The sequence below is a fragment of the Hyposmocoma kahamanoa genome, unplaced genomic scaffold, assembly GCF_003589595.1.
Source record: "Hyposmocoma kahamanoa isolate Upper Pololo Valley unplaced genomic scaffold, ASM358959v1 78, whole genome shotgun sequence".
In the NCBI taxonomy this organism is placed as follows: domain Eukaryota; kingdom Metazoa; phylum Arthropoda; class Insecta; order Lepidoptera; family Cosmopterigidae; genus Hyposmocoma; species Hyposmocoma kahamanoa.
This window is the reverse complement of record NW_020653945.1, coordinates 3,564,548-3,590,823: the sequence shown is the minus strand read 5'-3', so window position 1 is coordinate 3,590,823 and position 26,276 is coordinate 3,564,548. Positions and strand designations below refer to the sequence as shown.

Here is a 26,276-nt window from a genome sequence, read left to right as displayed (position 1 = left end):
TCTAATAATCTCTAATTCTTTTTCTTCGGCATTCTTACTTTGCTTCGTCACTATCATCAAAATTATCGAGGAGAATAAAAGACGTGTCCGTCAATCATGTAACCTAACTGCTTATAAAGCAATGTACATACGAATACAGGCCCTTTTGGGGTAAGTGTCTACTTTATATTCATCCATGAGCATATCCGTATGTAATGTATGTTAGGGAGAGTGTTACAATATTGTACCCTTAGAATAATAAGGCATAGGATGATAGTTTCATATCAAACGAACTGTCACAAGTAAGGCAAAAATCAAATTAATGTAGGCTAGTTTTAGTAGTAGGTTAATTTTCGGTTTTAGTGAATATTTATATAAAAATACAAGTTGACGTTACGTCCTTGTGGAATGTGATGTTAGTATCTATTTTATGTTTGTCTGACGTATTTTTACACTCATTTACCGCACATTTCGTCATTTTTCTGTTCGCGGTGCAAGTTGACCTTGAGCACTGAAGGCCCGCCCGCTCGTGTAGGCCCTTTGGGAGCGCTTCAATTTGCCTCACTTAGCGTGTGCGGACTAGGTTTCTATGCGTTATTATTCTAAGATTGTACCTATGTTTTTATACATATTGTTTTTGATACAGCCTTTCCTTTTTCTTGTTTCTACGTCTACGATGCTGTGGACCGAGCCTTCTCTTTAATTTCCCCACTGCTGGGCTACAAACTTGAGGAAAATACGTTTTGTAATTAAGAAAAACTTGGTTAGATCGCCATTTTTGCTTAGTCGAAGCCAAAGTTTCTTTTATGAATTTCAGGCTTAAATCGACTCATAAATACTCATTTTGTCTCTCTCTTTGATTATGTCCGATGATGTCATTTAGGGACTCGCCACATTTATTGACACGGAATCGCCATGACCGGCTTAATGCGATTTGTGTCGATAAGTGTAGTGACTCCCTAATTTGAAATTGCTTTAATTTCATTAATGATAGCCATAATTGGTCACCTTAATCGGACATAAACACGTCACCGTGTAAAAAACCACATAAAAATGAATACTGGTAATCGGTAGTTTATTTCTCTGCATGAAATGTAACAACATTCAATGAAATTTAGCTATAATTTAACCAATCCTTGCGCTCCAGGCATGTCATGTGAAACGAATATCAACGACTGTCTCTCTGCGCCGTGTCACCGCGGCGAGTGCATCGACGGAGACAACAGCTTCACGTGCAACTGTCACCCTGGGTACACTGGCAGGGTCTGCCAGACGCAAATAAACGAATGCGAGTCCAACCCCTGTCAGTTCGGAGGTCAGTATCTCACTCAGCATTTACGAGTGGTTACTGCTTTAGCCGCTCAAAGTAATAATAATATTTATTTATTTGGGGCATCAGGAACACAGAAAAAATTTCGAATTTAATGAAACAATTTTGTCGCATTTAGTACCTTTCGGGCTCTTTACAGAATTGAGATCCGAAAACAATTGTTTCATTTCCAACTAAAAAAGATTAACTAAACAAATAACACTGCTACATTTTAGTCTAAGCAATATAGGTACGGTCTACGGAACAAGCACGTTATTGCTAATTACTGAAAATCAGGCTAAAAAATATTTTTCTTTTAAACACCAATGGATTTATGTTGGTCAATTTCATTTTCAAATTCAAATAAAAAAATTGACCAGAGAAAAATCCATTTGTGTTAAAAAAATTAAATAAGTTATAAATATGATAACTATTTGTTTATTTGATTGCATTTCGATATGAAAAACTGATTAAAAAAATGAAAGTGGGAAATATCAAACAATAAATAAAGCTGCTCCTGGAACCCTGGTGTCGAGGATTTAATCATAATAATAAAGTGTCAGACAGTACTACGAATACCAGAGTAACGGAATTGACACTGAAGACTTGTCAACTTCATGTCTCAGGGTGACGGGCGCCGTGATAGTGCCCCTCAGAAACTTGCGATTTAAATCTTTGATTGAAGAATAGGCTTGATAGACGTTACTTGATATTATCACAGATAATACAATACCATACTAGTAATAATATAAAAAGTAAAGCTATATGCGGTATTTAGGTATACCACTGTGGTACCTGTACAGTAAATGAACTACCGTCAATAATATTGTTAATAATAAAAATCTTTATAGTTTCAAATTCATTTAAGGGGCAATGTGTACGCTTCAATAATAAGATTCTGATTGATATTCTATTGATGATGATATTTCAGACTAAAGGTTTATTTACTTGGATGACAAATATCCGTGGTAGTGCCCCGTTTAGCTCTTGCAGGTAGTCTCAAACTCGTTAAAATTAATTATTAATGAAATATTGTAATGATAAATGTATTCAAACGTACATTTACAAAGAGCCACCCCTAGAGTTTCTTGCTCATTCTTGCAAGGGGAATCTGCCTTACGAATGATCCATAGAGTTTAATCAGTATTTTAAGTATTATTTCATTTTGACTTTATCATTTTTGTATGTTCCCTAGGCCACTGCGAAGACCTAATCGATGGTTATCAGTGCCGCTGCAAGCCGGGTACATCCGGGCGCAATTGTGAGATCAACGTGAACGAATGCTACTCCAATCCTTGCAGGAACGGAGCCACTTGCATTGATGGCATTAATAGGTACGTTATTTTGACCTTCTACCACCATTTTGCCACTGGGAAGCACCACACTTATCTCAGTACAATTGGCTTGAAGCGATCAGAAAAAGCTATGTCCATACAATAGGCGGGAAAAAGATATTGTGCATTTCGCCTGTGTTATTTTCGCTCTCATAACGTGGATATAATAAAGCCTTTTTTGACCAGACTAAAACTAATTCCTCGTCGATAAGTATGGTGACTCCATTAAGGACCTATGCTTGAATTTATTCAAATTTCATTTGGTTTAATTCCGTATCACCATGGACCAATAATTCGAGAGGACCTCTATTCGAGATACAAGACCACTTACTTACTTACTTTTTTGTTCTCTGACAAGATAGAGTAGTTCGGTATTCAGTACCTATTCCATTCATGGTGTACCAGATGTCGCGACGAGCGCCAAATAGCTATTTTTCTAACTTCATTGATTAGAGCTGCAATTACAAAAGCTAGGTACTCTAATTTCTAGTGATAACAAACAAATCAACTAGATGGAGCTTATTGGTTCCTTTTATTTAGGAATAGCGCCATCTACCTATATTAGGAAGCGTTAATTTATAAATTAGTTTGTAACACACAATACACAAAAAAAAGACGTGGTAGCCTAGGTTTGACGTAATGCCTCTCAAGCAAGCAGAGGGTCGTGGATTCGAATCCGGTCTCGCACCTCTGAGTTTCTCGGAATTTATGGGCGAAATTCAATTTGGAATTTGCCTTTTCGGTGAAGGAAAACATCGTAATGAAACCTGCACGTCGAAGAAGATTCACAACCCTCGGAAAACGTGTGAAGTCCCCAACCCACATTGGGCCAGCGTGGATTATGGCCTAAAACCTCGTCTGAAAGGAGACCCGTGCCCAACAGTGGGACGTATAATGGGTTGATGATGACACAATACACGCATATTTGTCAAAATTCTGAAAATAATTGTGGCTCATTATTAATATTTGAATAATATTAAAAGGAAAAAAGTATTCTTATATTTCATATTAAAGAAGAATTGATTGATATCCATAACCATTTACATAACATAAACTACGTCCAGGCTATTGATCAGCGCCATCTAGTTATAACACGGAAGTTTAACCTTTCTTAGAGTTGCGATCTGCAATAGTATAGAGATTAGCAGTCGTCTTGAATTGGTTAATGTCATCACGCAGAACTTTGTATACGTGTGCAGTGGTTCATGTATGGGTCCTTATTTTCAACGAGCTTTGCGATTTTTTCCTGCATTACAACTTATTGAGTTTTTCTCCTTTTCTTTACATGCAGCAACAATTATTTCGAGTAAGTGTTCTCCTTGTTTACGTTACGTTTAATGTTTACGTTTGCTTGACATTTAGCTTTTTAAAAATTAACTATGTCTAATGTATTTTGTGTTTGTTTTTGATTGAAGCTTAATTTACAATACAGTGGAATGGAATGGAAGCGGATCTTTATAACCTTAGTTAGCATAACGAACTTTGTGTGAATTGTGTGACGTATAAAGTAGATACGAGCATGAAAAAACAGGCCATTCACTTCCGGAGCTACCGTATTGTATCTAGATTTGTAAGTTACATAATACACAAACATGGAGTTTTTAGGTTTCCACGATTGTTACACATAGGAAATGAAACTATTTTTCCGGTTTTAAATCGCGTATATTTGATTTTTCAATCAAACCGCAATATACGCGATTTAAATCCGGAAAAATAGTTTCATTTCCTGAATATACATAAAGTTCATTATTACAAATTGGCTTCCATTCCGTTCCGCGGAAATGTAAATTGAGTTTTCATGCTGCATGTAAAGATTTAGTCGCATTAGGCCTCGTACAGACAGGCATGAAGCGGATTAGTGTTAAAAAATATTTTTTTTTTTAATAAAAAAAAATACTTAATAAAAATTTGTATCACAAAAAAAATGCCCACTTTCCTGTCAATAGCTGCATCTGTCTGTAAGAGGCCTTAAGGTTTTCATTATTTGATCATGACAAGGAAACTATTTCTTCTGTAGGGCTACCACGATAAGACCCGACTTACGCGAGAGCGACATAAAGTGCGTGATCTCTATGCGAGAACAGCAGTATCTCACGCTTGCCGCGCCCTATTGTGCTAGCCCTACAGATCTCTTTCAATAATATATTTTTTTGCATTATTAATATTGTATCTTAAATGCAATGAACCTTAATAGCATGGCTTGTTTTTTTTCCACATAAACACTTAGTTAGTTTCCTTTTAATCGTACCCAGGTATACTTGTGAATGTATCCCCGGATTCATGGGCCAGCACTGCGAGACGAACATCAACGAGTGCCTGTCGAATCCATGCGCGAATGGGGGAAAGTGCATCGACAGAATCAATGGCTTCCGCTGCGAATGTCCTAGAGGATACTACGATGCTAGGTAATTAACTTTTAAAAATTATCAAGTGTTAGTTGTGTGTTTCTTTTTTATTATTTCATTACGGTAAATAATAGTTCCTGGCATTTTCTATACGTATTTTAAATTACGTATTTAATATGGGTAGTTATTTAAAATAGAAAAATACGTTTAATAATTACCACATTGCTAATTAAACGAAGTAAAAATTAAGAGAGATTTATAGTAATTGCCGTAGTGGTTTTAGTAAGGCAACGTCTATCGTTAATGATTGATTGAATAAATGCCACGCTCTATCGATACTCGACTGCCATTGCAACTAGATTTTAGCAGAAAAACATCTTCAGTAGCAGAGGGCTCCTTGTGAAAGAGTTCGTCCAGGGAAGTAATGCCATCTTACCTATTTCTGCCGCCAAACAGTAATATAAGCGTTATTGCTTTTCGGTTTTGAAGAGCAAGGATGCCGGTGAAATTACAGGCACGTGGGACTTGTCAACTTGTGTCTTAGAATGACAGGCGCGGTGGCAGTACCTGTCACATTTTTGGGATTTAAAGCTTTGAGTGGCACTGCAACTGCTATGAACAGGCGTGTCGCTTACTACCAGGAACTTGACCTGTTCGTCCCGTCACTTCGTATCATAAACAAACAAATGCCTAGTGATTTATAGAAAATTAGCAGAATTGTGGCACTGTAATACGACGTTGTTGGACATAGCGTATTGACGATGACATTTTCGTCACTTTAAACGTCCTTGCTGTTATTTTTCATCACACTTAAATAATAAGATTGCATGCAGGCTAACTTGACTATAAAGCGCCAATTAAAACCCTCGGGTCTTTTTCTTCTCATTACCGAGCATGGGTGTAATGGAAAGAAAAATGGCCCGATGGTTTTATTTGGGGCATTATAGTCAAGTTGACTTGCATACATTGTGTTTCACAGGCTACCGCCTGAATTACGAATATACACGTGAATTGTGAACCTCGACTCAGAAAGTCCTCGGTCTTCGACTGTGGACTTCGTTCGTAATTTTTTATTTGCCGCCATGTACTATTAAGTCTACTTAGTGTTACATAATGTCTCTGTTTATTTCCAGATGTCTTTCGGACGTGAACGAATGTGCTTCAAACCCCTGCATCAACGGGGGCACCTGCGAGGATGGAGTCAACCAATTTATCTGCCATTGTTTGCCAGGATACGGAGGTATGATCATTTATTTTTATGAGTTACGTATCAAGTTGTAAAGGTCAATTTACACTAAGTAATTCCTCACGCGCCAAATTTGTTTTTAAAATTGTAGTCCATTTGTTTAGGTACTTAACTAAATGTAAACAGTCTTGAGATGTCTATTTAATGAAATATACATTTAAAATATACATCGATTTGTAAAGTATATGTTTCAATAAAAAGATGTATCAAGATTGTTTACATCTAGTTAAGCACCTAAGCAAATGGACTATAGGTGCTAATGTTCTTCTCGCTTGTGTCTTATCATACATTTGAGATAAGGTGTATATTGCAATAAACGTCGTTGCTTATTGTAAATGACATTGTGACTATGTTATGAAGCGTAAGATCACGACTGCTTCTTAGTTGAGATTGAAGGTTCAAACCCCTGTATGTACCTAAAATTTCAATTTGTATGTTGTACTTTTACGAATATTCAGTATCAATACCTCTGGCTAGAGGTGAACCACAACCCTTGAAAAAGAAGATGGAGGATTAAGGTTGATAATAGTTGTTAAGTAGCAGTAGAAAGAACCTTGTGAAAGAGTGCATCCAGGGAATTACTGCCACAATATCTATTTCTGCCGCCAAGCAGTAATTCGGCTTAGAGATGCGCACACTGTTTTGCTTTGATACGGTTTTTTGTATCGTTATCGATTTCATAAAATTCGTTTCAAAATGACCTTCGATAAACAAAAAGTTGCCAACCTTTTTGGCTTCAGTCGGTTTACGACTTTCATATGTAGTGATACGAGACAGTAAGAAAAGAGGTTCAGATGGCACAGAAGTAGCGATAAACGCCAAATATCGTAGATTTATTGTATACTTAGATGTTGTCAAACTACTTTTCTTACAGACCAATATAAAACAGTATTAACCGTACGACTCAGTCGAGGTTCAGAAGAACTGTTACAGGTCGTATACACTTGAATTGATCTTCATAAAATCGATTCGGGTGGGGGTGTAGTGAGACTGCACGGTGACGTTGCCAGTGGTGGTGTCCCACAGATTTTTGCAATTATATAGTTCTGAGTGGCACTGCAATTTTTATGATTAGGTCTATCTCGTACGACTAGGCGCATCATGTTAAAAAAAATTATAAAAATACTTATTTATGTACCATTGTTTTCAGGACAACGATGTGAACGAGATATCGATGAATGCAGCTCAAACCCGTGTCAGCACGGAGGTACCTGTCACGACAGGCTCAATGCTTACAAATGCGATTGTATCCTGGGATTCACTGGTACGTTTTACCTTATTTACAAGAACAGTTTAAATCTAAATACTACATTAAAGTAAATATAAATAGTTGTACACTTTGATACCGGTATTTTTAAAGAAGCTTTTTTCGGCAACTTATGGGGGTTCCTAAAGGCGAGCCAACCAAAGTTAGTTACTACAAGAAAATAAAGTAGGTATAAGTAATAATAAATATTTTCTTTTTTTAGGATGCCAATTATACAAAAAAGGTATCCTATTTTTTAGAAGAAACTTTTAGAGAATTTGTACAACTATGTTACAAAACAATTAAAACTTCTTCGTTGGGTTATTTGTGATGACGAGCTCGTTGACCCAACGATTGGCACTTTAGACGCTGGACGTAGAAGTCTCGGGTTGGAGATGTTCCATGGCTTTGGTACTCATAACACAGGGAATCTCCTAGTTTGGGACCTTAGGGTTCCTCTCCTATCGGACGTTCCTGACTTTAGAGGCTGCCGCGTTAAAGAGCGAGGTGGTACTGCAGCTGCATCATTCCCTCAAATTTTTCAACTAGGAGTGCCGCCTTCTACTAACATTTCGTTATCCAGCGATTTTGCCTTGGATGATGAGATGGAGTAATTTGTATTTATTGTTCCTCATGACATGGCCGAAGTACTACATCTTCCCGCACTTAATGGAATTCATAAGCTCCACTTTTTAGTTTTGACGCTGGGTAATGCATGATGGGTAAAATACGCTATGAACAATTATAATTTGGACGTCATAAGGATTGTTATAGAAAGTTTTATAATTAAGTAATCGTGATTTGACAGGCGTAAACTGCGAAACGAACATCGACGACTGCGCGGGCAACCCGTGTTTGCACGGCGGCTCTTGTATCGACCTTGTCAACGGTTACCGCTGCGTGTGCGCACCGCCACACTCTGGCCGCAACTGCGAGACTACGCTTGATCCTTGTTCGCCTAATCAGTAAGTTTATATAGCACCAATTATTTTGTTTATTACTTCTTTTCGCACAGTGTACATCGTCGAGATTCTTAAACTTTAATACCGCTATATAACTAAAAGCTTAAAAGCAAATAAACAGTGCTATTGTTTGTTTCTTGTAGCCCTTAATTACGTCTCCATATCGACTGTAGTACCTTAAAGGCTGCAAGTGGCACTTATTATAGGTAGATCTTGCTTCATCCTCTTCCCAATGACTGGCACGGATCTTCTCTAAGTAGTGTTTTATGCTTATACTCCGTCATATTGGTTCATTGCGGCTTCAGACTTATTTCGAGGCAGTTCCATGGCCGAATGATTACTATGCTGATCTGCCACGAAGAGGTCCCGCGTTCAATTCCTGGGCCGGAAGAAAATATTTGTATGGCCTACATTTATTTCTATCATGAGTTTGGGTGTATTTTGTGGTTATCTGTGTGTATTTCCATGGCACCCGCGATACAGGGTTTCCTTAGTGCGTCACCCATACACACACGCATACAGTAAAACATATAATATATATTTCATATTTAATCAAAGACATATATCTAGATATGTCTGTGTATTTAATAATGTAGCTATTAAAATTGTTAAGAAATAGGCAATAAGCTGTGTCCAATGTTTGAGAGAGGACACTGACTCCTGTAACACAGGTTATACCTAGCTCAGGTGTCAGGGACTTCACTAGTATGTTGTAATTATTTTGTAACAATAAACATTATTATTATTAGGGTTTCCCTAGTGCGTGGCTATGTGTTGTAGTAATCATAGGTTTCGACATTATATTTTTTTTTTCACCGTAAGCAAGAGGTATTGGTGTTATACATCCACTTCCTCGGGGTTTGAATCGGCGACTTCGATATTTCAGATGAAACCATATTCCTACAGAACTATTACCGTTAATCGACTTAATTTTATTGCACAAATTATAAGCTTAAATCTCTTAACTAGATGCCGACACGGCGGCCGCTGCGTCGCAGAAGCCTCGTATGCGGAATTCACTTGCCAGTGCCCCGTGGGTTGGACCGGGGCCCTCTGCGAACGAGATGTGGACGAATGTGCTGTCACTGCGCCCTGCCACAACGAAGCCACTTGCATTAACACTGAGGGGTCTTATGCCTGCCTTTGTGCAAGAGGTTACGAGGGGAAGGATTGCGCTATCAATACTGATGATTGCGCTTCGTGTAAGTAAATTCAAATCTCAAACAGCACTGCCAGTATCATATTTTATTTTTTGTCCAATTTTTTTACTAGGCAAACGATATTAAAAGTGATAAGACTTTTTTTACAGTCCCTTGTCAAAATGGCGCGACGTGTCTGGACAGCATTGGCGACTACAACTGCGTGTGCGCAAGTGGTTTCGCGGGCAAGCACTGCGAGGTCGACATCGACGAATGTCAGTCGCGTCCTTGTATGAACGGCGCCACTTGTAACCAGGTACGTTTCATAATTTTATTCAAATTGGGATGTAATTATGGAAGAAATAAAAACAATGGAAGTGCTTTAAGCCTCAATTACAATAAGAATCGCTGTCGCCAATACTAACACATTCATAGCTTTCAACACTGAAATCTAGTTACTGAGTGGTCGTTTCAAACTTAAAAAGAAATAACAAATTCTGATCTGATGATGTAATTTAAACTTTATCCTGTTGGCACACGTTGAAAGTTCAACGCCATCAATGCCTATTATTGCAAGTTACGACTTAAGTTAGTGGATGGAGGAGTAGCGAGCCCATAGTATCTGCCTACAAGGGCTTGAAGACGTCGAGTATATAACCAGAAATAGAGACGAAATGTCATTTAATTTGTTTGAAAACTATTCTGCCAAATCATTACAGTGACAACTGCACTTCGATTGACCATACCGAAATCGAAACAATTGACGGGTGTCGTCAATTGTTTCACTTTAAATCGACCAGTTTAACTTGAGTTTTGCTATAGTGGACGAAAATTGAAAAATTTCATATTTGATTACCGATGAAATGTGATTCTGTTTGTTTTTCGCACACCACCGAATGAAACAGCCCCCCCATAGTTAGAGTTATTATCTTTATTACAATGAATACAAAAATGTTTTTGAAATATACGGAGATGTACGCACAGGTCAGTTGGCGCTGTGCTATTTCAGCTTTCTAATTTGTGATTTCAGTGCAAACGAGATTTGATATTTAAAAGTGATATAAGACCCATCTGCCTGGAATGGATGGCCCTTATTTATTTCTGGTTATATACTCGATGCTTGAAGGTGTGGCTTCTAGTAGGTGTGGCATAAGGCTCATAAGCTAGACAACATATTTATGTTCCTTTAGCATTTATAAATTGTTAACTACAACCCTAACAAAAATTCTCTGTTTCTCAGTATGTGGCTTCCTACACGTGCACATGTCCGCTGGGCTTCTCGGGCATCAACTGCCAGACGAACGACGAGGACTGCACGGAGTCCAGCTGTATGAACGGCGGCACCTGCATTGATGGAATTAATTCTTACAACTGCTCCTGCCCACCTGGGTAAATACCTCGACACACGGCAGTGTGTCAGATAACGTTTAGAAATCAAAAGTCGTTCATAGGTGTTCATATAATGGAACCTTTTCGTACATCTTTTCCTATTATCCTGTACGACAAAGGCTTCCAAACTTTCGTATCTCGTGAACCACGTGCCCATTCTTTCTGTTTTGCTTAGAAGTTTGGGACTTCTAAAAAAATCCATTTACTACAAATTCATCAACTTGAAATATGTTTTTGATAGTTTACACATTGCTACTGGTTTTGATAAGTATCATCTTTATTTAATAAGCAAGCAAATCACACTTGAAAATTCTCCTGAGAAGAATGAGTAAGAAACTCTAGGACTTGCTTTTTGTAAACATACATTTGAATACATTTATCATTTACAATATTTATATCAAATATCTTAGATCGAAAATGTTTGAGCTAAACCACGCAAATATGTCATCCAAGTACGCAGAATCTGTATTAACATTTAGTATAAAGTTTTTGTTTCAGTAATATACTTCGTGAATGTTACATTTTGAATATCGCTCGGAATCTTGTTATAGAAGCGTATACATTACCCCTTAAATGACTGAAAAAAGACGACTATCAAGAACAGCTAGTTTATTTTTATTCCTCGTACTAATGTTATGTCTGTCATAAAAAAATATACATTTAACTAAACGAATAGCTCCTTAGGAATTTAATTGACAGGTAATTTACTTGTTTATTATAAGAAAGTATTATGAAAGTACATAGGTATTATACCATCCCTGTAATGTGGCTTCGGTACTCCATTTATGGAAAGCCACAATTTTGGTTACGACCTGCCCAAAAAGCATTGTCGTGGACGGGTGTCCACACACCACACCAGCTACACCGCACAATTACAGTCTAATGCACCCCCTATTTTTAACTGACTTTAAGTCGTTCTCAATTCGTCTGTACCTTTTTTTTAGTTGTGTATGTTACTCGAGTACTCCTACATTGAACCGATTTCAATGATTATTTTTTTGTTGGAAACGGGGTACTTCAGTAGTCATCGAACAATCGACTTATCTATCTATAACATATAACACGACGTTACTTTGATAGCTTATCTCTAACTGCCTCCGTGGCCGAATGGTTACCATGCCGGACTGCCACGTAGAGGTCCCAGGTTCGATTCCCGGGCCGGGAGAAATATTTGTATGACATTTATTTCTGTCGTGAGTTTGGGTGTAATTTTGTGGTTGTCTATGGCACCCGCGACCCAGGGTTTCCCTAGTACGGGGCTATGTTGACTGTGTGTGCGTTATATTTCTATGCCTATCTCTCTACTCAATACTGTAATATCTTGTTTCTTTCCAGCTACACGGGGTCGAACTGTCAGTTTCGTATCAACATGTGCGACAGCTCTCCCTGCGACAACAGCGCCACCTGCCATGACCACATCACACACTACACTTGCCATTGCTCTTACGGGTATACAGGGAAGCACTGCGAGGATTACGTTAATTGGTAAGTAAGCTGTTACTTTGGGATTACAATATATTTTTGACCTCTTTGTCTAATTTAATTCAAATTATTATTTGAGCGGTTGTAACTCAGTGTTAGAGCGGTTGCTTCTCGATTGTGGGGTTGACGATTAAAATCACCATAGTTCCATGACTTCTTCATCTCTTCACGACTATAGCATCTGACTTACATATCGACTATGAACTGGCAATCGGTACTATCCCAATTTTGACAACTTTACACGATGAAGAATAAAATTGTTTGCGTCATTTATATAGCATCTGATTTATTACATAAAAATACGTAGTATTTACGTATTTTTACACATGCATTACTAATAATGAAGATGAATTCACCTCTTAAAATTTACCCTTAATATAGCGATCCCAAAAAGACAAAATTTTTCAAATTGCCTATGGTGATTACCTCAAATAACAGTGCACCAAACTAATTTTGCAGATTCGCGGCACTATTGCTATCTGTTATGTATCATGTTATAAAATGTTACAGGTGTGAAAACAATCCGTGTGAGAATGGAGCAACATGTTCGCAAAAAGGACCACAGTATACGTGTACCTGCGCTCCAGGCTGGTCTGGCAAGCTGTGTGATGTTGAAATGGTTTCTTGTAAGGATGCAACCCTTAGAAAAGGTAAACAATTTAAAAATTTCCATCAATCGCTTTTGACTATTTAACGGTGACTTTCGATGTACTGAGAACAAAAACGTTTATTCCACAGGAGTCAAACTCAAGCAGCTCTGCAACAACGGCTCTTGCGAGGACATCGGCAACTCCCACCGTTGTCACTGTCTAGACGGATACACAGGCTCTTACTGTCAGAAGGAAATCAATGAGTGCGAATCTGCACCGTGCCAGAACGGAGCAGTGTGCAAGGACCTGGTAGGGACGTACCAGTGCCAATGTGCCAAAGGATTTCAAGGCCAGAACTGCGAGTTAAACGTCAACGACTGCCTTCCCAACCCTTGCCAGAATGGAGGAACTTGTCACGATCTCATCAACAATTTCTCTTGTTCATGTCCTTTCGGAACTCTTGGTAAAATTTGCGAAATCAATGTTAATGATTGCAAACAGGACGCCTGCCACAATAACGGAACTTGTATAGATAAAGTTGGAGGCTTTGAGTGCAAGTGTCCACCAGGCTTCGTTGGTCCTCGGTGCGAGGGAGACATCAACGAGTGTCTTTCCAATCCTTGCTCAATTCCTGGTACTCAAGACTGCGTCCAGCTTATCAACGACTATCATTGCAATTGTAAACCAGGATACATGGGAAGACACTGTGATGCCAAAGTCAACTTCTGCGCTAACTCTCCTTGTCAAAACGGAGGTATCTGTACAGCCATTTCAGGTGGTCACGAATGTCTATGCAACGATGGATTTTATGGCAAAAACTGCGAATATTCCGGCTATGCATGCGATTCTAACCCTTGCCAAAACGGTGGCTATTGCAGAACGTCTGAAATAGGTGGTTACGTTTGCGATTGTCCTTCAGGATTATCAGGTATCAATTGCGAAATAGATTCTATGAATGAATGTCTTAGCAACCCGTGCAAGCACCCTGAAGCAAGGTGCATTGATAAACCAGGTGATTACCTCTGTTACTGTCCAAGACAATGGACAGGAAAGAATTGTGACATTTACGACCCTCACGCAAGAGGTGGCTACGGAAGTCCAGTCAGCGGAGTTTATGGCAGTAACAAAAACCCAACTTTGACCCTCCAAGAACTGGATTTAGCTTTCCAAAGAGAACAGTGTGTCAAGTTGGGATGCAAAGAAAAACAGGGAGACCACCATTGTGACGAGGAATGTAACACGTACGCCTGCGATTTTGATGGCAACGACTGTTCTCTAGGCATTAACCCTTGGGCAAACTGTACAGCACCAGTGAACTGTTGGGAGGTGTTTATGAATGGCGAATGTAACGAGATTTGTAACACTCAAGCCTGCTTATTTGATGGAAGGGATTGCGAGAAATCACTGCAAAAATGCAATCCAATCTATGACGCTTACTGTCAGAAGCACTATGCCAACGGTCACTGCGACTATGGTTGCAACAATGCTGAATGTAACTGGGATGGTTTGGACTGCGAAAACGAACCCCCAGACTTAGCCGAAGGTGTCATGTCAATTATTCTCCTCATGGACATGAGAACTTTTAAGGAAAACTCCGTCGCGTTTCTTCGTGATCTAGGCCACCAATTGCGAACTACTGTAGTGATCAAGAAAGACCATTTAGGCAACGACATGGTTTACCCTTGGAAGGGATCGACAGACGCTGGTTTGGCTGAGACTGAATTTGGAAAGAAACATCATATAGTGGCTACTGAAAGGGGGCAATCTGGAGTACAAGTTTATTTAGAAATTGACAATAGAAAGTGTACCACCACGAGTGGTTCCGAATGCTTCTTCTCTGCTAGAGAAGCTGCAGAGTTCTTAGCAGCAACAGCTTCCAGGCACTACTTGCCCCAAGATTTCCCGATCTACCAAGTGAAAGGAGTCACAAACCCTGAGCCAGATGAAATGCCAACAAATTCTAAATACGTATTCATTGGTGTCATACTTGTTCTTCTGGCTGGTCTGTTGATCGGAGTACTGGTCACAGCTCAACGGAAACGCGCTGCTGGTATAACATGGTTCCCAGAAGGATTCATACGGAATAATTCATCATCAAGACGTCGTTCGAGAAGACGAGGTCCTGATGGCCAAGAAATGCGGAATTTGAATAAAGGTTCTATGGGTTGCATTGATGTAGACATCAATGGCGGCCACATGGGACCCCCTCACTGGTCTGATGATGACGACGACGGTTCAGCTCCACCAAGAGCTAAAAGAGCGCGAGGTCCTGGAGATGCTAATGGTGCTCCTGGAGGTTACGCGTCAGACCATACTGCGATTACGGATTATGAAGAAGCAGGTCACGACTCAAGGGTATGGACGCAGCAGCATCTGGACGCGGCGGATATCCGGGTGCCACCTAGCATGATGACACCTCCAGCAATCGTGAGTACAAGCCTTAATCACCCTATTTTCGTCCATGATGATTAGAAACCGTTAATAATAATTCGATACAAAAGCTTTCTTCTTTGTCTGTATACCTTTTAATACTATAAACACGATTTTTCCTTCAGCACGACGGTCACGTAGACGTAGATGCCCGGGGACCACTGGGCATGACCCCACTTATGGTGGCAGCAGTGAGGGGCGGAGGCCTAGACACAGGGTCTGATGCCGAAGACGAACAAACAGCTCATATTATATCGGAACTGGTCGCGCAAGGAGCGCAGTTGAATGCTGCTATGGACAAGACTGGGGAGACCAGCTTGCACCTTGCTGCTAGGTTAGTTTGTTTACATTTTACTTTGTTTTTGATTTTTGGCTCCTCTATTCTGTCTAGTTATATGAAAGCAATGCTCTTGCAAGAATGTTATTACTTACTTTTGAAATTTATTACGTTATTTGGGCGAAAATCAGCCTAAAAATCATAAAAGTATAAACACTTAAAACTATAAACTTAAGTTTGAATAACTAAGTAGAATGTAGCCTAGTTAAGTGAAATTTTAAGTCTTTTATTGTCTAGATAACCTTTTTTATCTAACTAACTTTGACCACAATCTAACCTGAATCGTCATACGCGTTTATCTAAAAAAACCTGTTTACCGGAGATAGGTGAGCTTCCAGGTTTTAACCCAGCGCTTTGGTAATGTCGGGTTTTAAATCGGGCTAAAACTTATTAACGTCAATTTTTTCATCGAAATTTGTAACAAGTGTGGAATTACACCAAATTCCGTATTAGCCGTTTATGCCCACGATTTTGGGCAGAATTCAGTTAATTCTGGGCGGCTTCATTTGGTTTTAACCCATTGCCCATCTCTGCTATTGAAGCCTCAATTTGCAATTTTTGAGAAACACAGATTACCGGCAGCGTAGTCTATTCCTTTGCCGCACGCATGACTAAAATGTTGATCTGTGCACAGATACGCTCGTGCCGACGCGGCCAAGCGTCTCCTGGATGCCGGCGCCGACGCAAACTCGCAAGACAACACGGGCAGAACACCACTGCACGCCGCGGTCGCAGCAGACGCTATGGGTGTCTTCCAGATTCTGCTCAGGAATAGAGCGACGAACTTGAATGCGAGAATGCATGATGGAACCACGCCGTTAATTTTAGCTGCTAGGTGAGTGTGAGAAAACTGTATGACTACGTTAACTACGAATGAAATAATTATGAATCTGTTATTACGTTGGCTGAATTTACTTTAGAATCGGAATAAAAGGGAATTTTTATATTTATATATTTATATATATTTTTTTTTGTAACTGCGGGAAATCCCGAAATTGCATGTATCTAGTTTTGCACATTTGACATAAAGATCATTATGTTATGGGTACAAACAAATGATTCTATTCCATTGCGATAATGTAAATGAGCCTTAGTGTAGTAACAGTAGTAGTTAATTTCTACACAACGAACTTTACTTTCAAACAAGGCCATAACTTTTACCCGACGAAACAGTCTGATTTAGACATTGATTTATATTACGTTTACTTGAAATAAATTGTATAGTCGGGTTACAAATCTGTCTTTGTGATATTCTAAATTTACATTACTTGTTATCGTATACATCCTACTAACTTAGGTCATCATCATCTATGCCTTTAACTAGGTATGTGTTATACAAAGAAAGAACATAAATTAGTAGGGACGCCCTTGAATATTGGAATTAGAATTGATGATCTCGCGTCAAAAGTGCGATCTGGCAATGCATTTGTCCCCGTTGGCCAACTTCAAAAAAATTTGCCAATCGCGATTATTTAAGTATGCAATTGATCGAAGTCATATGCGCGATCAAGCAAGATCTGGTGCATCGCCTCTCCCTAATCTTTAATTTTCTTTAGTATACAACTATCGTAGATGGTGTTGTTAAATTTGTCAGTGCAATCAATTATTATTTTTTGGATAAAGGTCTTGTTTGTGGGCTGTCACTTAACGTAAGTTTGCTAAATTTTCTCGGGTAATTAAAATAAAAATATTGACTAGTTTCTCATGTATGTACAAATCGTTTTTTAACAGGCTGGCGATAGAAGGCATGGTGGAAGACCTAATAAACGCGGATGCAGATATAAACGCAGCGGACAACAGCGGTAAGACAGCGCTGCACTGGGCCGCTGCGGTGAACAACGTTGATGCTGTCAACGTATTATTGATGCATGGCGCAAATAGAGATGCGCAGGATGACAAGGTTAGTGACCTGTTTGTAGAGGTTCCTATTGTTTCAAATATTTGTAATATGTTTCGACCATTCTTCTTCGGTCGAACAATAACAATGTATGTTAGTTTGAGTAATACGTCCCTAGATGGCGTTAAACCGTTTTTAGCATGGACCAAGAGGACTGCTAATCTTCACACTACAGATCATCACTCTGAAAAAGGTCGAAATTCCGTCTTATATTTAAATAGCGCTAATCAATTGCCTGGAAGTAGTTTATATTATGTGAATGAACGTGGAAATCAATTAACTCCTCTTTAATATGACATATAAGAAGTCAGTTTTCTCCCAGGTAATATTATTCAAATATTGATTGTGAGTTATAATTATATCCTGAACTTTGACAAATATGCATAACGTTAATAGATGACGATGACATTGTGTGTTAGTAATTTAAAAATTAACGCTTCCTAATATCCTAAACCAAATGAAAGAAAAGCCGTGCCGGCTGTCAATAAAAATCTGTCCAGGGAATTATTGCCACCTTACCTATTTCAAGCGCCAAGCAGTAATGTCTTCTGTGTTCCGGTTTTGAAAGGTAAGGCTGCTGGTGAAATTACAGGCATATGGGACTTGTCAACTTATGTTTCAGGGTAACGGGCGCAGTGGTAGTGCCCTTCAATCTTTGCGAATTAAAGCTCTGAGTGGCACCGCAACTGTTATGGACAGGCGTGTATCTTACCATCAGGCGCACGACTAGTTCGTCCCGTTACTTGATATATTTGATTTTTTTGTTATCACTAGAAATTAGTGTAGCTTTAATTAATTGCAGCTCGTCAATGTAAAGCAAATTAGATACAAAAATAACTATTTGGTATTCGTCGCGACATCTGGTGTACAAATAGGTACTAGATATCCGACTACGCTGTCTTGTATGGTATAAGTCCATGGTATAAGTAACAAATATACGTTAATGTATCGTATATGTAACGAAGAGCATATATTAATTTCTTTTGCTTATTTACAGGACGAAACTCCGCTATTCCTAGGTGCAAGAGAAGGTTCCTTTGGTGCGTGCCGAGCACTTCTAGATGCGATGGCGAACCGTGAAATCACGGACCACATGGACCGATTGCCACGCGACGTGGCCCAAGAGAGAATGCACGATGACATAGTGAGGCTACTCGACGAGCATTGCCCAAGGCCGCCGCCACAGCATCACCATCTCATGCGTGAGTGTAATAATTTATTTGAAGAATTGTCTTATAACTTCGATACCTCCAACAAACACTACACCAACTTTACCTTTTGGTCAGTTTTTGTTATGTTTGTAAACAGCCATATTTAAAATCGCAGTATACGGGACGGGGACGGGAAGGAAACGGGCAAAATATCGTCGACGATGATAATTTGCACGTCCCGTCCCGTTCCTTTCGCGTTACACTTGAATACTATTTTTTTATATGTACCGATATTAACAATAAATCACGTTACGTATGCGGCGACCTTTATTTACTAATGTAATATATAATTTACTAATAAGTATATTATAATAATATATATAATACATATATTATGCTCTCCGAATTTTGTGAAAAAAAAAAAAAACAAAATAAAAACCTGAAAAAGTTCATTGGATGTATCGATTTATGTCCAATTATTTTTTAAGAAAAGGCAATGAATGTTACATAATGTTAACAGGATACATTTGTTTTCCGCTTTTTGAAATTGTATAACTGCCAATTCCCAAAATTTGACTTCATAATCAGCCATGTTTTTGTATAAAGATTCGTGCGTTTTAATTTCCTAATCCTATTCTATATTCAACGTTGTTTTCCATCCACAGCATCACCAAATCCTCACCCTCAGCTGATCAGTCAGCCGACAGTAATCAGCGCAAGCTCAGCGAAAGGCAAGCCGAAAAAGCCTCGCGCAAAAGCGGGCCCCGACAGCCCAGACCAGCATTACGACAATAACAATCTACACAGCACGGCTATTAGACGGTACGTTACATTTTTTTTTCAATTAGTATAATGACAGTTTATCGAGCAAAAGTGTTGCCAACTAGTGATTGCAGTCGATACGTATTCTATCGATTATCGCCTGAATAACTTGAATGGTCACACTTAAAAATATAAATGACGATACATAATACATAATAATCGACATCTTGAAAGTATGTCGATGTGATTTCGATAACCTGTGGATCAACTGTCAAAAGAAGAGAAGGAAGACTGCATTCTTACTAAATGGAAATTCTCGCAAGGTTGACCGTCCTTTGTGACAAGTCGTTGGCTTTCTAGAATAGCGACTTATATCAAAAACAGAATTTATCAGAAAGATGCTTTTGGAAACAAGAAATTTACAATTTTGGCTTGGGCCACCTTTGGATCTGCTCTCGTTCTCGTTCGACATTCGGTCCGAAACAATTACTGTCAAATAAGTAAGACTCGATTAAATAAAAAAACAATGTCCAGTATTAAGCTTCATTCGCATCATGCGTCTTCGGATGTTTCGGATGTATGTCGCTCAGAGAACCTTGTGGAGAGAAGCAAAAGCAGAGTTTTGTTTATGGTAATGCATTTTACATGATAAGGTTTTGTTGCTCTTTCTACAGGAAGCCGAGTGTAAAAAAGAATAATAAGAAGGTGGCGCAGGAAGTACCACAGAGCGTTGAGAGTCTGGGTTCCAGTCTCAGTCCAGTTGAATCACCGCTCCAAAATTTACAGGTAATAGGAATATTTATTTTATTGAATATCATTAGTAGTAGTAGCCACGGGTAGGCAACAGACGCTGGTTACAGTCCAGTCGGCGAAGAAATTTTCTTTTCGATCTTTGTATCAATAATACAAATTGTTTAATAGTTGTTGTTTTCGTCGTTATCGTAATAACTATAATGAAATTATTATCTTATTAATTAGGATTTCTTGATCTCTAAGACTGCAGAGATGACGATGACGAAGCAGTGTATCAGGTGCAATGGCAGAGTAAGTGTCAAGAGTCTACTTTGATGTATGTACAACTGTACCTCGGTAATCACTCACAAACTCGATTATTTTTCCGAAATAACGTTTGTTGGAATTTTCATTACACCGAAAACCGAATTATAACGAATTTGTTGTTCTTTCAGGATATGTTGTATGTTTATTGCAAAGACACGACTACCAAACCAAACTAACTACTAAAAACTAACCAAAGTTCGGTTAAGTTAGGTTTAAAAGAAAATACATTTTCCTCTCAAAATTACTTTCCGAGGTTATGAAAATTCGAGCAAACGCTATTTCTGGAAAATGTTATTTCGGACTTCTGATAGGTAACCATACCTCTAATGGTAGAGGTACAGTTGACTCATGGGAGTTTAATGAGATAGTTGTCGCTCGAGATCACATGAAGTACTTGAGAAGATTTATATGGCAAAATGTACAGCGCCATCTAGTGGACTTGAGAAGTAAAATTTTGCCCATAAACTTATGATGAAGGTACTGTTTGTGAAGTGGTAAGAGGGGGTCTACTCCATTTCTCCAACCGACATACGTCCGAAACGGACTCGACTAACTTACTCGTAAAAGACGCAAGATGCGAATGAATGTTCATACTTGACATTGTTTCTTGATTTGGTCGAGTATTACTTATTTGCCAGCAGTTGTTTCGGACGGAGAGTAAAACCCCAGCAACGAATAGATTAACTAATTGTGATATGTAATTTTGTGCAACAGGACTTGCCGTCGCCGTACGACGCGACGTCGCTGTACTCGAATGCGATGGCGCAGTTCGCGGGTATAGAGCAGCTCATGCAGCACAAGCAGCCGCCCAGCTATGAGGACTGCGTCAAGGTAGAACATCGTTTTACCGTGCTTAAGTCTAGGGTACGCTCAGACTATGAACTGCTCGTTGTTTTGCGTCTCGTGTGTTGAAATCCTCGCTACTCGCTTCGCTCGTGGTTCAATCTTCGAATCCTTCGCTTGCTTAGGTTTCAATACAAGCGCTGGCGTCAAATAACAACTTTGCAGCCTTGCGTAACAAATACCTATTGTTCCATGAGTTGATAATTCATCAGACTTTGCTTTCCTATAAAAATAAAAATATTTAAATAGATCGCAGCACTAACGTAAATACGTGTCCGAGGCAAAAGGGGGTAGGGGACGTAGAGGACGCTTGCCCGTTTCTACGTTACTATAGAAATACAGATCTACAAAGTGTCAGATAGTACAACAAAAGTCATGCAATAAAAGTTGTTGTTTATGATGTGAGTAACATTAGTCCTGCGAGGTTGTTTGTATTTTACAAAAAACCCCGTATAGATAACTCATAAAAAAAAAAACTTATTTAATAAGATAAGATCAAATGGTTATACTAAGTCGCCCAGAAATCTTTATCTTTTACACGTGAATGCGGTGACGCATTAATAATTTTTATTACGAGTATTGCATTTACATACCAATTAATCCATAGTCCAAATAAAACATGTTTATTTTTTTTTAAAGTGATAACTCTGTCAACAAGTTCCATTGCTTTTCTGTATTTTTTTTATTCAGGCCCAGTGCTTTCGTTCTTCGTCCATGCAATTGTCTGAAAGAGACGCACGATGCGAATGAAGCTTCATATTTCGACCCCTCCTACGTAAAGGATCGTATGTCGAAATTGCCAAGTTTACAGGGGAGTATTTTAAAGTTCTGAATTCGGTCGGTACTCACATAGAGTGATCATCTAATAGATCATCTAACCGATATCTAGAATTTTATAATATTCTATGTGATTAACGAGTTTTGCCGAATAAAATTGAGAAATGCTAAAGTCTCGTATTATGCTTATTTTAGTGAATTCAGACGTTTAAAACGCTCCCCTGTAAACTTGGCAATTTCGACATACGATACTTTACGTAGGAGGGGTCGACTTGACGTTGTCTTTTGAATTTGATCGAGTATTATTTATTTCACAGTAATTGTTTCGGACGTAGAACGTAAGTAGGCCCCCCAGTTCTTACTCCATCAAGCTAGTTTAATGCTGGTTGAGAATTATTATCACAATGACATCAGTGGCTGTGTTCACAGACGGGTCAGACGCTCCAACAGTCGTACGGCGGCGGCGCGCTGGGCGCGTCGCTGTCGCCGCCCTACTCCAATCACTCGCCCACTCATAGCAACCACACCACTTCACCACACGCTTATATCGGTACGTATCAATATTGCATCTATTCAATATGCCAAAAGTGGTAATTGTAAATAAGTCTTGGTAATTGTAATTTTTTTAAAGTTCCTGGTATTACATCTATTTGCCAAGTTTTATTGAAATCGGTTACCGGAAAGTGTGCGTAATTTGCCATCCTTAGAGGTGGAATATTGTCTTCAAATTTTAAATTGGACCAATACTGAGGTACCCTCTTTCCAACAAAAAAAGAATCATCTCGTAAATTACTTACAAAACAAAAGAAATACAGTCGATTTGAGAACTCCTCCTTTTTTGAAGTTGGTTAAAAAGTCGTGAAGAACTTTGATCCGGCTCGAAGGATCAGTGTATGTGTAATAAAAATATTTAAAAACTACGTATTTTCATTTAATTAAAATTTTTATTAAATTTTTTTCTTCACCTGTAAAGTCAATGTAAAGTTTTGAAAATTGAGATAGTACCGGTTGCCAGTTCACAGTCGAATCTGCTAGCATCTTTAGCTCTTGCAGGTATTCTCGATCTAAGACGTTTGAAATAAACATTGCAAATGATGATAAATGTATTCAAATGTATATTTACAAAGAGCAACCTCTAGAGTTTCTTGCTCATTCTTCTCAGGGGCATTTGCCTTACGAATACGCAGTAGAGTTTAATCAATAAGACGATTTCAAGTGTAATTTGTAATAAAAATTATGTGAGTTTGCTTTGTTCTGGGCGTATTGACTATGATATGTATAGCAAGCTTTGGGAATATACCGGTATAAGTTTATCAATCATCATGGTTATACAGTTTGAATCTTGAAAGATGCGACATACAGCTGGCATATTCCAGTTCAGTCCAGGTCCTTTATTTATTTATCTGTAATCTAAATATTTACTGTTTACGATTCGCAGGATCTCCCTCGCCGGGCAAGTCACGGCCGTCGCTGCCGACGTCGCCGGCGCACATGGCGGCACTACGCCATTCCCACCAACATCAACTCGACGCTGCCGCTTACTCTGCGCTCGCGCATCTTAGTGAGTATCGTAAGTGTTCAAGTATTTAGCGTTGTAGAATAACTTAAATTACTCAAAAAACTAGCCTGCTTCAATCTGTAATGTGATTGGTTCTAGTTTTAAATCGATATCCAACGTAATGTCTTGTGTTATGCACAGGCGCAAGTGGGCAGCACAACGCTCAGCTGCAGGCAGTGATGACGCACGCAGCAGCTCTCGGACAGGTTCAGGGCGCGCAGCATCCCGCCATTACCAACCTTATGTCGGGTAAGTATGGCTTTTTTAACAATCATCAAACACCTGCAATGTAGAGATCTATTATATAATAGTTACTAATTGTTACTACGTAACAGATATATGTCTCATCGAAAATCCCTAGGCTATAATAGCCTCACTACGAGGAAAAAGAAACCTAAGCACGCGCTCAGAGAGGTGAAAATAACATTGCCCGCCGTATGCAGTCGTGCGGAACCGAATGCAGGGGTTGTACTAGGATTGTAACATTACATAAATGAAAGACTTGTCTGAGCGTTTGTACTGTCGGCGATACACTCAGCGGTAGGCATTTATCGCGTAACCTCGAGCGAGTGACGGAACTGTGCTATAATGATGATTTTGTACTCAAATTTGAATTTGTCTCTATCCAACAGGTATCTACGGCGGCTGGGGTATAGGCGATACGTTCCCAACGCCGTCACCTGAGTCTTCCGACCATTGGTCGACCCCCTCACCGCAGACCCCCCTTACGCAATCCCCGCACTCCGATTGGTCGGATCGCGCCGCATTATCACCTAATGACATGCAACAGACTAATAAAGGAGCTACTGAAGCCATTTATATCTAGAAATTGGTCTCATAAGAGTTATTTTGTGGTGTTCGGTTTTGATTTGAAATTATCGTCAAAATGGTAGGTATTATATATAAAATATATATGAAACGAATTAGCGGATAGTAGATAAAGGTATCTTCTTCGTTCATAATTACGTAATGCTATAGTTGTGATTTTGTAAAAATAATACTCCATAACTCATCAAATATGTTTTTCATAATATTCAGTAATGTATTTGTAGATCAAATACTTTGTATAAATAGAAGAGCGGTTCCAATCTGGGCAATATGTGGTATTATTAAGGGACTACCGTAATTTAAGACAAAGTGCAGTTATTCTTGAAAAAGTTAGTATATTTCTATTGAAAATTATCAAAAAATTTTTTTAGTAGACCATTTCAATTAATTACTTAGACAGGTTATATAATTCCTTTATCTACTAATTCCAAAATTATAATGCGAACTACTGATAAAAGCAATAATTTCAAATATTATGACTTAGGCAAGACTGTAAAAGCTGTCAAAAAGCCTGTGTTAAAGTTTCAACGAACAAAACGCATGATCAAGACTCATAGAGTCATGAAATTACAAATGATATTAGAAAGCGCCTTGATATTAGAAATTAAAGTGCATAAAAATGCATTAGAATACGTAAATTAGATTCTAAACATGAATTTAAAAAAAAGAGTTAGAAAAACTCGAATAGAAAAGTGACGGGACAAACTCGAATAGAAAAGAGATGAATAAAAGCTCTAATTGTAAATCTCAAGGTGCTAAAGTGCCGTAGATATAGACTGATGTGTACAGCCATGACTCGATGTAATGTTAAAACATAGATAAGAATGCATCATGCACTAATAATCTCACTACTTGACAAGACTTCGGTGTATTTCGAACTTTTTAACACTGTACTATACGACAGATTATTTTTATAATTATTTAAATACAAGATAATACGTTCAAAGTTAGAATAAAGAAACTCGTGAATATATTTTAGTGTTTACGTGGTAAGTCACTAAACAATTATCACTTATACAGATTATAAGTTATACACATATCACTTATACACAATCAAACAGGTTTCTTAACATGATATTACTTTTTATTGTTACCTCGGATATTTTAGAGCGGTTTTACGACATATGGTCCAGACATTATGTCTACCCCCTTTTGATGTCGACGACTATCCACATCTCGATCTTTTCATGCATCAAAATGATCTGATATATCGAAGAAAATATAAAACGTGTTCTATAGTATAAGAATTCTATAAGTAGCGATGATGATAATTGCTCGTGGAAACATTATAATTTAACCTGTTAACTTGTCAGTTTAATGATTTTTTACGCGTACCGACGGTTATAAGTGAAATACACCGAAACTAACCCTCAGACAACTAATACGATATTGTTGTTTTGTTAAATGTTTTTTATTTACTTGTTTATATAAGACAATGTTTTCAATTAATTTTAAATGGGATTTTGTATCGCCTGAGATTGTTTTGCAGACGTGAACGGAAATTATTTATGTGTGATTCTTTAGCACCTAGCCTGTATTTTAATTGTAGATTTTTTTTGTTAAGACTAATTATAATATTAAGGTTTTATTTTAAATTATGTAAAAAATTAAGA

The 26,276-nt window shown here is 38.4% G+C and overlaps 1 protein-coding gene across 8 annotated transcripts in view; it reads left to right on the top strand.

Moving 5' to 3' along the window:
• LOC113233188 (neurogenic locus Notch protein) overlaps window positions 1-25,029 on the top strand; it is a 203,160-nt gene extending 178,131 nt beyond the window's left edge. Inside the window, exons 11-33 of one of the 8 annotated variants that reach the window (XM_026468212.1) lie at window positions 1,127-1,294; window positions 2,484-2,622; window positions 4,875-5,027; window positions 6,101-6,207; window positions 7,364-7,477; window positions 8,268-8,424; window positions 9,391-9,623; window positions 9,731-9,876; window positions 10,801-10,949; window positions 12,285-12,434; window positions 12,942-13,081; window positions 13,170-15,448; window positions 15,577-15,785; window positions 16,423-16,623; window positions 17,520-17,688; window positions 18,683-18,887; window positions 19,502-19,658; window positions 20,273-20,384; window positions 21,372-21,488; window positions 22,692-22,827; window positions 23,716-23,847; window positions 23,977-24,084; window positions 24,468-25,029. In XM_026468212.1, coding sequence (XP_026323997.1) covers window positions 1,127-1,294; window positions 2,484-2,622; window positions 4,875-5,027; window positions 6,101-6,207; window positions 7,364-7,477; window positions 8,268-8,424; window positions 9,391-9,623; window positions 9,731-9,876; window positions 10,801-10,949; window positions 12,285-12,434; window positions 12,942-13,081; window positions 13,170-15,448; window positions 15,577-15,785; window positions 16,423-16,623; window positions 17,520-17,688; window positions 18,683-18,887; window positions 19,502-19,658; window positions 20,273-20,384; window positions 21,372-21,488; window positions 22,692-22,827; window positions 23,716-23,847; window positions 23,977-24,084; window positions 24,468-24,661 — 5,675 coding nt within the window. In that variant the 3' untranslated portion in view covers window positions 24,662-25,029. The remainder of the gene's footprint in view (window positions 1-1,126; window positions 1,295-2,483; window positions 2,623-4,874; window positions 5,028-6,100; window positions 6,208-7,363; window positions 7,478-8,267; window positions 8,425-9,390; window positions 9,624-9,730; window positions 9,877-10,800; window positions 10,950-12,284; window positions 12,435-12,941; window positions 13,082-13,169; window positions 15,449-15,576; window positions 15,786-16,422; window positions 16,624-17,519; window positions 17,689-18,682; window positions 18,888-19,501; window positions 19,659-20,272; window positions 20,385-21,371; window positions 21,489-22,691; window positions 22,828-23,715; window positions 23,848-23,976; window positions 24,085-24,467) is intronic. The other 7 variants (XM_026468213.1, XM_026468215.1, XM_026468214.1 and 4 more) reach the window with 7 other exon arrangements.
• The last annotated feature ends 1,247 nt before the right edge of the window (window positions 25,030-26,276 follow it).